Raw genomic sequence first — 11,495 nt, forward strand, 5'->3', positions numbered from 1 at the left:
CATCATCATCGTTATCATAAAATAATATAAATGGTGTGTTTTATCTGTTATGTGCTTGTGTTATGCTGTTTCTTCTTTTGTGTGGCATCTTCTGCCTTTATTTGACAGTAACAGTAGAGAGACAGGAAATGACATACCGCAAGGGGCCTGGGCCAGATTCGAGCCCAGGCCGCTGCGGTAAGGACTCAGCCTTATGTGGTACACGCTCTACCAGGTGCCCCATTCTGTTTCTTTAATGTCAAACAAAGTGTACCGCTCCTCTGCATTTCAAAATCAGCTCTAGCTGTTTTTAAAAAACGCTTTCTAAAAAAAACTGGCCCTTTTTTTTGTTTTTCAACAAACAGACTTATTGTTATTATGCATCATTACATTACATTCGTACCAGGGGCGATTCTAGGATCAGAGCTTTAGGGGTGCTGAGCACCTAGAGTGCTGGCCGGCCAGGCAAGATAAATTTTGGGGGGGTGGATCAAACCATTTTCGATGCATGGTGGGGGGTGCTGTATTTTTGTTGTTAAAATATTACGTTTAAACTGTATACTGGATATGGTTTTGACATTTCTTCAGCTTATTAAACATGGACATAAGGTAAAAAAATAAAAAATCTCTTCAATTTTAGGGGTGCTGGGGTTCAATTTAGGGGTGCTGCAGCACCCCCAAAATGGGCTAGAAACGCCTATCCAGGGGCGATTCTAGGATCAGAGCTTTAGGGGTGCTGAGCACCCAGAGTGCTGGCCGGCCAGGCAAGATAAATTTGGGGGGGGGGGTGGATCAAACCATTTTCGAAGTATGGGGGGGTGCTGTATTTTTGTTGTTAAAATATTACGTTTAAACCATATACTGGATATGGTTTTGACATTTCTTCAGCTTATTAAACACGGACACACAGTAAAAAATAAAAAATCTCTTCAGTTTTAGGGGTGCTGGGGTTCAATTTAGGGGTGCTGCAGCACCCCCAAAATGGGCTAGAAACGCCTATCCAGGGGCGATTCTAGGATCAGAGCTTTAGGGGTGCTGAGCACCCAGAGTGCTGGCCGGCCAGGCAAGATAAATTTGGGGGGGGGTGGATCAAACCATTTTCGAAGTATGGGGGGGTGCTGTATTTTTGTTGTTAAAATATTACGTTTAAACCATATACTGGATATGGTTTTGACATTTCTTCAGCTTATTAAACATGGACACACAGTAAAAAATAAAAAATCTCTTCAGTTTTAGGGGTGCTGGGGTTCAATTTAGGGGCGCTGCAGCACCCCCCAAAAATGGGCTAGAAACGCCTATGGTTAGTACGTTATCAGCACTTGTATGCGTCTAAAAAACACTCAACTGTTTAAATGGTCCAATTAGTCTTGGGGTCGTTCTAATTTGCCCCCACAGACTCCCCTCACTCAACATAACAGGCTAAAACTCAGCCCACGTCCAGGAAAAGTTAAATAAAATGTGATTCATTCAAAAGGCAATTTAATGGTCGGACTCAGGAATCGGAGCCAATTTCCTATTACGCAACGGCGGAGGAAAACAAACTGGGTCACGTTCGCTGTCCTCAGACATTACCGTAATACCCGTAGTTTTCCTTCCCCGGCTATCGATTTTCCTTTACACCCTATTCTCTCACGTCGACAACTCCCCCCGCGTTGCTTTCGGTTTTTCGCGAAGGCGACTCTACAAGAGAGCGCTTCTCGCCCTCGGCTCCTGCGCAATAATCGACGGGCTCTTCTATTACCAGCTTTGCGGTACCGTGGGGCGGGGGGGGTATGAGTGTTTTTCGGTGTTCCGGGAAGAGGGACGGCGGGTCAAAGCTCGCGAAAGTGAGACGCCGTCCCAGTGTACGACGCTCTCCCCGTGGCCGCTGCACGCGCACCGACCCGCTACATAGTTTCAACCCAGGTACGTTCCGTTCTACCCGTCCATCCATCCCGCTGTCGCTTTCTTGCTTTCTTACTTTCAGGTTTTCCTTTATTAATCGAGTCTTAGTTTGAGTAATGACAATGGAATAATATAGGAAAATAAAAGCCTCGCTGAAAAACACGGCTCACCCATGTCGGGTCATCGTGAAGTAACACCCCCCCCAACCCCACCCCCTTAATAAAAGACTTTATTATAGCTTTACGGGTCATTGTACAGCGATATTTAACCGTTTCCCCTCGACATCACAGTTACCTTTTGGGGCACAATGCGTGCACCCGTTATCAAGGTTCCCGGCAGGAGAGAGAGTACACAAGCCACTGTTGACATCCAACTTTGTTTCTGTCCCATCTGTATAAGTGCCAGTTTGAAACGTCGCCCAAAAATCCTGTTCTCTTTTATGTGTCACTGAAGTTGAAACGATTTCACCCGAAAAGACGACAGGAGGGGGCCTCACCACAGTGTTTGTGTTTTGCAGGATTAAGAGGACAATGCAGTGATGACCGAATGCCCCCCCAAAATCTGCCGAAGAATGATCAGCCATCAGCAAAATACACATAGTATGTATATCCATCCATTATCCATATATATATATATGTAGGGAAATTTTTTTTTAATACATAGCAGTACAAGCTTGTTTCGCGCGTCGCGCACTCATTAGCTGCTAATCAGCAGCTGAGGATGATGATGATGAGGAGCTGATGATTTAGCAGCTGATGATGATGATGATGATGATGATGATGAGCTGATGATTTAGCAGCTGATGATGATGATGATGATGATGATGAGCTGATGATTTAGCAGCTGATGATGATGATGATGAGCTGATGATTTAGCAGCTGATGATGATGATGATGAGCTGATGATGAGCTGATGATTTAGCAGCTGATGATGATGATGATGAGCTGATGATTTAGCAGCTGATGATGATGATGAGCTGATGATTTAGCAGCTGATGATGATGATGATGATGAGCTGATGATTTAGCAGCTGATGATGATGATGATGAGCTGATGATTTAGCAGCTGATGATGATGATGATGATGATGAGCTGATGATGAGCTGATGATTTAGCAGCTGATGAGTGCGCGACGCACAAAACAAGCGTGTACTGCTATGCATTAGAAGTTTTGTCCTTACATCTACATTGATATTCAGCTCCTCATTTGTTGAGCACTTTTATCAACACAATTGATGGTTTCCGAAAAAAAATAAATCAAGTTTATATTATATATGGTATAGTATGTATATATAAAACATATTTTAAGGGACTTTTAACATGATCTAAATTCTTATTTATTTATTTATTTATTTTACAGATATTGTAATAGTTCGCCATCCCGAGTCTGTCTGTGTACCAGTCAACTATAAGGTGACTCTCTGTGTCCGCGCTGAGGGCTTTGGTGTCCTGAATTACCAGTGGTTTACGTCTGACAACCAGGAGGTGTGTTGCCCATAGAAAAGAGCTGAAAAGAGAGGGGAAAAAAAGACAGGCTGCAAAAAATTTGGTGCAAGAAAGTTTGTTTTTCTTCTTACTCTTCAGCCTGTATGCATGGATACCGCTGTATTAAGTAATATTAACTTATGTATTCAAGGTGTACGGTGCCACTCAAGCGGACCTGACCGTCAAAGCGAAGAAAAATCTGCCCTACGTGTGTCGAGTGAACGATCAGTTCTCCAACTGTGTATTCAGTGAATGGGCCAAAGTGAAGGTTTTGGACGTTAATGAATCAGGTATGCGTTGGCTTATTGTAGAAGGTGATCTATTAAATAGCAATGCGGCGTGTTTTCGCCCGTCCCATAGTAAGCACATTGGAGATTGCCTTTGCTCAATGCGAACGGCCCCATTCTGTGCACACTGTCTGCCTATATACGTGTAGGTTTGAATACACCTTTCTTTCCCGACGTCTTCAGGTCTGCCAGAACAATGGCAGGGCAACCCCCACATTTTTGTCAACCCTGAACCCCAGAGGGTCCGGCCGGGGGAGAAAGTTACCCTCTGCTGTGCTGCATTTGGCATCCCCTCTCCAAGGTATCAGTGGTACAGAAATGGACTGCTCCTGCTGGACCAGACCAGTGAAAGCCTGCAGGTAAGGAAGACTGGACTACTTTTCACATAGTGAAGAAGACAAACAATCTTGTGAACACGGTCTCTTGTTGTTGCCTGTAGATAGACGGTGCAACATGGAAGCACGAAGGATCATACCTGTGCGCTGTGTCCAATAGAAAGCAAGAGATATGGACAGAGGCAGCTGATATTCATATAGGTAATTAAAAGTGACACTGATCTCTTGTAAAATGTTGGAACGTGATCGCCTATTCTAGACTAATCGAGGAACACGCTGTCAACCGTTTTGTCGGCTGTTTATTTTAATTCGAGTCAAAGTGGGAGTTCAGATTTTCTTCAAATTTTCCTCCGTTTCTACTTCCTCCATTATGAATGATGTAGTCACAAAGTCCTCTGAATTATTCCACTGATTTGATTCTTGGGTGTGATTTTTTTTTTCCACTTTGCTGTGGATTTGAGGTACTTTCCCATTTTTCAGAAAAAAAAAAAAGAAAAGAAAAGAAGGAAGTCAGTCGGCTCAAAATAGTGTTCAGTCAAAGCCAGGGGCAAGAGACAGGAAAGTGATGAAAAATGAAACTCATTCTTGCAAGGTTTCCCTTTTTTTAACATTCGTCAAGCCTCTATTGTGGTACGTACAGTAAAATCACAACCGATATTTGACTTGTAGATTAATGATAAGATCGGCCGTGTACCGCCCGCGTCGTGTTGTAAGGTTTTTGGGTTTATTTATCAAGTTGCCAAACGTAGGGTTCACAAAAATAAAAGCGGCATTCTTTCTTTTTTCTTATTTCAGTGCCAGTTGATCCTCATCCTGCTGCGATGCACACAGGTAAGGCTCTATGTAAAGCCACGCGGTGTCGGGTGTCCGGGTAGCGTAGCGGTCTGTTCCGTTGCCTACCGACACGGGGGTCGCCGGTTTGAATCCCTGTGTTGCCTGTGGTTTTCAAAAAAGAATAAAAGCGGCATTCTTTCTTTTTTCTTATTTCAGTGCCAATTGATCGTCATCCTGCTGCAATGCACACAGGTAAGGCTCTATGTAAAGCAATGTGGTGTCGGGTGTCCGGGTAGCGTAGCGGTCTATTCTGTTGCCTACCAACACGGGGCTCGCCGGTTCGAATCCCCATGTTGCCTGCGGCTTGGTCGGGCATCCCTACAGACACAGTTGGCTGTGTCTGTGGGTGGGAAGCCGGATGTGGGTATGTGTTGTGGTCGCTGCACTAGCGCTTTTTCTGGTCGGTTGGGGCACCTGTTTGGGGGGGGGGGGATAGCGTTATCCTCCCACACGCTAGGTCCCCCTGGTGAAACTCCTCATTGTAAAGTGAAAAGAAGTGGCTGGCGACTCCACGTGTATGGGAGGAGGCATGTGGTAGTCCGCAGCCCTCCACGGATCGGCAGAGGGGGTGGAGCAGCGGCCGGGACGGCTCGGAAGAGTGGGGTAATTGGCCGGGTACAACTGGGGAGAAAAAGGGGGGGGAAAAGGGACTACGGTGTCAACTCAAGACTGCTTTTATGTATTCTCTGCTTTTGTTATAAAAGAAAGCTGTTTTGCACCCAGTATTTCGTCATGTGACCCTTAACCGAAATCCTACTTTGGCCTTTGTTTTAGCAACCGACAAAGTAGCTCTGCTTATCGGCAACCTGAATTACTACCACCATCCGGGCTTGTTGGCCCCTACCATGGACGTACACGAGCTGGCTAACCTCCTACAACAACTTGGCTTCAGAGTGGTGTCGCTCCTTGATCTCACCAGAGAAGAGATGGAAGCTAAAATTGACGAGTTCATACAGCTCCTCGACTGGGGAGTATATGGTAAGCTTCGTTAGTATTGCTATCATCACGCAATTTGTAGATCAGTCAAACTCGGCGTGTAACTCGGGAGTATTGCCACAATATTGCATGTACTGTGAGCAAAAGTTGCAAGATTTTGTGGAATCTGAAACCTCTCAAAATTTCCCAGCACTTCCTTGGCCCTTATCTGTCATTCTCCACTTGTCATGGGTCACGAACCCATGCTGCTGATCAAAAACTGTGCGCATGTCTTGGCTGAAGGATGTGGCTCAGGGGGCAGATAAGAGGCCTCGGAGAAAGCAGGCCTGAGCCCAGTTCATGTTCACAGCTACATGCCTTGCTATGTTTAGGAGTCGTTGTACCGCTGTAACACTTTTGAAATGGTCGATTCGTTGAGTGTCTGGGTGTTGAGCAAAGCCAACGAGCTGTCTGTTTAACTCGTCAATTTCAAGAATTCAGTGTCCGATTAAACCGAGACTGAGACATATGTCTCAACCAAATGATCTATAGTCACCCCTGTAAGTTATCACACGCAGTTAAGATTTTTGTTGTGAGAAGTCCGGGTAGCGTAGCGGTCTATTCCGTTGCCTACCAACGTGGGGGGTCGCCAGTTCGAATCCCCTTGTGACCCTCCGGCTTTGTTGGGCGTCCCTACAGACACAATTGGCCGTGTCTGTGGGTGGGAAGCCGGATGTGAGTGTGTCCTAGTCACTGCACTAGCGCCTCCTCTGGTCAGTCGGGGCGGAATAGCATGATCCTCCCACGCACTACGTCCCCCTGGCGAAACGCCTCACTGTCGGGTGAAAAGAAGCGGCTGGCGACTCCACGTATATACTGGAGGAGGCACGTGGTAGTCTGCAGCCCTCCCCGGCTCGGCAGAGGGGTTGGGGCAGTTACCAGAATGGGTTGGAAGAGTGGGGTAATTGGCCGTATACAATTTGGGAGGAAAAAAGGGGGGGGGGGAATCTGTACCTTTTCAATACAACAGACCGGCACACCAGTAACAGGAGCGATGATAGAGCTACAGTATAAGGTTGCCCTCCTGATAGAGAAAAACATGTTCATTGTGTAGTAAAAGTGATGTACTGGAAACTACACCGCTGTATCACAGTAACAACCCTCTATTACTACTGGCTATACTGTATTAGTAAAAACGAGTCAGAGATAATTCAGAGCTTAAAATAGTAGCTGTACAATGAGTCGGGATCTCTAAATATGGACTATTGCCCTTCGGCCGCTACATTTTCCAGTCACTTCTCACGTAAGGTTGAGGGTTTAGGATACTTCCAATTCATCATTTAGTTTATATATCCTACCCTTCGTGATTAGGGAATTAAACGTTACATGGGAGTTACATTTTTTGGGGAATTAAATGACATAAATTTCCGGCAAACAGATTCTAACAGCCCTGTCCATGGAAAGCAATATCCCTCGTAACAAAAAAACAAAATGTTTTCTCATTCTTGGCAGGCCTTTTCTACTATGCAGGCCACGGATATGAGCGCTCCGGGAGAAATTACTTGGTGCCTGTTGACGCCCCGCAGCTATATCAACCTGCTCACTGCGTCTGTGTGCAGAGGGTCATGCTCGACATGCAGGAAAAAAGCACCGCCCTGAGTGTAATCCTATTGGATACCTGTAGAAAATGGTAGGTGTCAAGACTAAGCTCCGTTTTTTGACTCCAGAGTTGGTCTGTAAACAGTAGTCGTTATATCCATTTCAGCCGTTTGTCTTAATCACTTGCTTTTTGGGCGTTATTAGATATTAAGATATAATTTATTAGCTCATGAGAGTCAAATTCCTTGGTCAATAAAGTTGATGACGATTCTGATGTAATTATCTCATCCAAAGCTGTGTTTGTTTTGTTTTTCAAGGTACAACCAGGCTTGCATACCCTCAGAAATAATGCCTTCGAAACCCCACGGAAATACTGTTTATGGTTATGCCACGTACGTACTTAACCACAGTTACCTGCTTTATAAATGTCCTACTAAAAAAAACATAAACATCACTACAAGTCCAGATCATGTCTGAGGTAGCATACAAGGATATTTGTCAATTTATGATAATTATTTTTTCCAGATATGCGACCTAATTTTTCTGGGAGTAGAGCAAATCAGAACTTGATTTATAGGCTTATTGTTTGTGTAAAGAACCTTGTTTCATGACTTTATGTAAAACCATTTCCTTTCCAGATGTGAAGACGCCGAGGCCTTCGAGGTCCAGGATGGAGGGAAGAGCACTGGAATCTTCACCAAATACTTAAACAAACACATCTTACAGTCTAAAAAAGTTACCCATATCTTGGAACAGGTGTCTGAGGGTAAGTATCATAAGGGGGTGGGGGGGGGGGGATTGGATTTGATGCCGCTTCAACTCCATCCCTCAAGCCCCATGGCCATTTTTTGAGGGCATGATTCCCAACCTCTAATGAAAAAAATGATCTGAATGGATATAATGTTACATGATAGTGTGTCACTGGCAAGAAAAGATAGCTGTTGATATATGTTGTTGTGTCATCGTGGAACTTCTTTCCACCAACATCGTCTGTGAGACATGCTAAGATGGCCCTAACTCACGAAAGAGTGCCAAAACAATTTTTATATGTATATTTCCTGCACCCAAGACATGTTACAACAAGCTTTTTGAATAATGTGTGATATCATGTCTTAAATCTACCCTCAGGAAGTCTACATAAGAGATTGATTGCAGCCAGGGTTTAATCTGATAGTTTAGCCAAGTAGGTGGAGCACAGGATATATTGACAACCCCTTCTCATTGGCTATGAGATTTGGTGTTGTTGACGTAAGAAGTGCAGGTAGCTGTGAGCGGGTAGAGGTGGGGAAGTTCTCTTAATTTCCACTCCTGTGTGTGTGCTTGGAACTTTGAGGGTAGCCTCTTTGGTAGTATAATTTTGTGGTGATGGCTCTGCATTACTATGTGACCTCATTCTATGGAATTTATACTTGGCTGGAGAACAGCAGGAAACCTGAGCGCTGGAGAGTCCAAGACAGCTGCTTTGCTGTTTTTGCACCCACTCCCACTGCTGTCTTGGGCTCAGTCAAGTCAAGGCTGCATCAGGATAGGATGCTTTGGTATCTATATCCATATCTATATCTATCTGGAGAGAGTTGTTGATAGTCTTCTGTCTACTACTAATCCTCTCCAAAGCTATAAAATGTAAAATAGCTCATTTGTATCCAGGGCCTTGACTATTATTTCAGTTCATTATTTTCGTTCACATTTGACAATGGCACCCTTGCTGTATTAGTTCCCACTTTTTTAGCCATTAGAACCACACGCCCACCTTTTTCTTAGCGCTGTGAAAACCCTCAGTATATGCAGTTTACTTTACAGTTTTCACACTCTGTCACACCTAGCATTAACCTGTACTTTCTGCACACTTCTGTCTGAACCAGATTTAGGGAGAGACCCTCTGGTCATAGACAAGCAGGTGGTGGAGATCAAACACACCATGAAGGAGCCTCGCTCCCTTGCAGATCCAGTGAGGACCATTGGTCACACTAGGGAGCTACAGCTGCGAGACGCCTGCTGGAGACGAGCCAATGGTGAGCCGAGGAGCACACAAACATGTTGATGCCTGTTCAAAACTTCCGCACTTCCTTGGTTTTACTGATGTCAGTGGTTTTGAATCCAGTTGGTGATGTATAGAAAAAACATCCTCTATCTCAATTGGCTCGGCTTCTGTTAGTGTAAACGGTCTCACGAGGAAAGCTGAGTAAACTGTTTCTCCTTTCCTAACTTGAAACAATCCAACCATCCATCTATTAAGAGAGAGAACTAGGGAAAGAGAGGGGCAGTGCTGATCTTCCCCATACCGCCGACACGCCAGCATGTGACAGCTAGTTCTGAAACCAAGCACAAGACTGTGGTTTGGTGTGATATGTGCACGAGCACTGACCCGACAAAATAGGGAACTGGTTAATTTTGCTGACTCTGTGTTTCCTCTTTGATGGATGGTTTTATACTGATGTCACCTTAAAACTTCCTGAAATAATCCTCTTCTAAATGAACGTAATTTTGTCGTCATTTGTTTATCTGAGAAGTTTTTCTTTCTCCCTTAGCAACTAAAAAAAAAAATTAAGAGTCCAAAACCACCTATTGTTGTTAATCTGATGCTATATGTAGTTGACTTAAATATCGGAGGACGTTTTTGCTCTGTAAAGAAGTAGAAAAAATAAAATAAGTTTTGAAATGTATTACCTTTTGGTTTCATCTTAACTGCCTCTCAGCGATTATCTTTGGGTTTTTGTTATATACTTTTTTCCTTCTTCAGAGCTACCAAAGAGAATACGGCTGGTGTTTCATTGTGGCGTGGAGGTGGAGGTCAGTTTCTCAGCTCTGTTCTCCAACGTCATGGTGGCCTTTGCCACTGTTAAGACCACAGGCCCCAGAGCAACAGACTGCACTGTTACTCTCAGAAGCATCCCCGTAAGCATAAAATCCAGACAATTTCATATAGGTTTCCATAGGATCCCTATCACTTTCCATCAAAACAAGATGAAGTTCTCATTGAATACCACTCAACACCAAGTACTATGTGCCAAAGGCAGTGTTGCCCATATTTAGACTTCCCGGCTATTAGAACTTGTTGACTCAAGAAAGAAAAACAAAAAAAAATCAGGATGTTGTAATTTAGTTTGTCTCTCAACCACCAATTCTTGCATCGTACTGGCATCTAGTGGCCCAGCTTTCATATTGCCTTGTAAAGCAAAGCCGGTTTTCAACCAGTAGTTTCAAAACCACACGCTATCAAGAGCTGCAAGTATGCATAATACATGCAGATTTTCATTCCAGCCGCTATACCAGCTGACGTCACTTACTGTAGCACACCCTAGACCACCAAGGGGAGAGCTAATCGGTGAAGTGAGCTGGTACAGTGTAGTTGCAATGAAAAGCTGCGGATGCATAGTCTTGTGTGACATTCGGTTTCTGACCACTAATATCGACAGTGTTGTTTTACTGCAGCAGTGCAATAGCACTATAACAATGTATACCGAGTGCTTAATGTGAGAATATACCTCTATGCATTTCAACATAGTTAATTATAACAAATGCTGGTGATATTAACATTGTCCCCCAACCCCCATTTTTTCAGCCAATGGAAGACATATTCTCGCGTCCCGGCAGGTCAGAGGAGATGGACTCTCTATTACATAACGGATCTGATAACCCTGACTGTACTCTGCGACTTTGCGCTCTTCAAAAGCTGCAGGTATTAAACCTGTTGATTTGTGTGGATACTCTTCTCTTGTACCAAGCAAAATTAAATTGAGAAAAGCCTGCATGCCAGAGATTCAGTTTGTGCAATAATGTGAACTGAGAAAGTATGAATAATTCCTGAGGCTGTTTTCTTTGTCTTGTTCCCTCGGTAGGGGTCGCTGGTTATCAAGGTGAATCTACACTATACTGATATGGACAGTAAGCTGCGCCTTAAAGAGAGCAAACAGAGGGATATAGGAAAGCCTCTGGTAGCATCCTGTAGAGGGTACAAGAAGAATCATGTGGGCACAGCCAAAAGACAAGATGTCGCTCAAAGTTTGGGTGACATTACCAACAGCAAGCCACCAACGCGTCAGAATTTGGGTGGTCATTGTCGCCCCTTCACCAGAAAGGCAGAGTGTGCCCCTAAAGTCAAAGCTGCATGTAGCAATGAACCTGAAGAGAATGATGAAAGAGAGTTATAACTTACTCTTTGAAACCTAATCCAATTTA

At 44.2% G+C, this 11,495-nt stretch overlaps 1 protein-coding gene across 2 annotated transcripts in view; it reads left to right on the forward strand.

The window, feature by feature from the left end:
* The first annotated feature begins 1,744 nt into the window (after positions 1-1,744).
* malt3 (MALT paracaspase 3) overlaps positions 1,745-11,495 on the forward strand; it is a 9,891-nt gene continuing 140 nt past the window's right edge. The window contains exons 1-16 of one of the 2 annotated variants that reach the window (XM_056281724.1): positions 1,745-1,884; positions 2,381-2,462; positions 3,222-3,346; positions 3,498-3,636; positions 3,817-3,992; positions 4,073-4,169; positions 4,764-4,799; positions 4,959-4,994; positions 5,577-5,780; positions 7,230-7,407; positions 7,634-7,708; positions 7,955-8,082; positions 9,179-9,328; positions 10,057-10,106; positions 10,879-10,995; positions 11,156-11,495. The exon at positions 11,156-11,495 is cut by the window's right edge and continues 140 nt beyond it. In XM_056281724.1, the coding sequence (XP_056137699.1) occupies positions 2,402-2,462; positions 3,222-3,346; positions 3,498-3,636; positions 3,817-3,992; positions 4,073-4,169; positions 4,764-4,799; positions 4,959-4,994; positions 5,577-5,780; positions 7,230-7,407; positions 7,634-7,708; positions 7,955-8,082; positions 9,179-9,328; positions 10,057-10,106; positions 10,879-10,995; positions 11,156-11,467 (1,884 nt within the window). In that variant the 5' untranslated portion in view covers positions 1,745-1,884; positions 2,381-2,401 and the 3' untranslated portion in view covers positions 11,468-11,495. Of the gene's footprint in view, positions 1,885-2,380; positions 2,463-3,221; positions 3,347-3,497; positions 3,637-3,816; positions 3,993-4,072; positions 4,170-4,763; positions 4,800-4,958; positions 4,995-5,576; positions 5,781-7,229; positions 7,408-7,633; positions 7,709-7,954; positions 8,083-9,178; positions 9,329-10,056; positions 10,212-10,878; positions 10,996-11,155 lie in introns of both variants that reach the window. The other variant, XM_056281723.1, reaches the window with a different exon arrangement.

The sequence above is a fragment of the Lampris incognitus genome, chromosome 6 (genome assembly GCF_029633865.1).
Source record: "Lampris incognitus isolate fLamInc1 chromosome 6, fLamInc1.hap2, whole genome shotgun sequence".
NCBI classification, from domain to species: domain Eukaryota; kingdom Metazoa; phylum Chordata; class Actinopteri; order Lampriformes; family Lampridae; genus Lampris; species Lampris incognitus.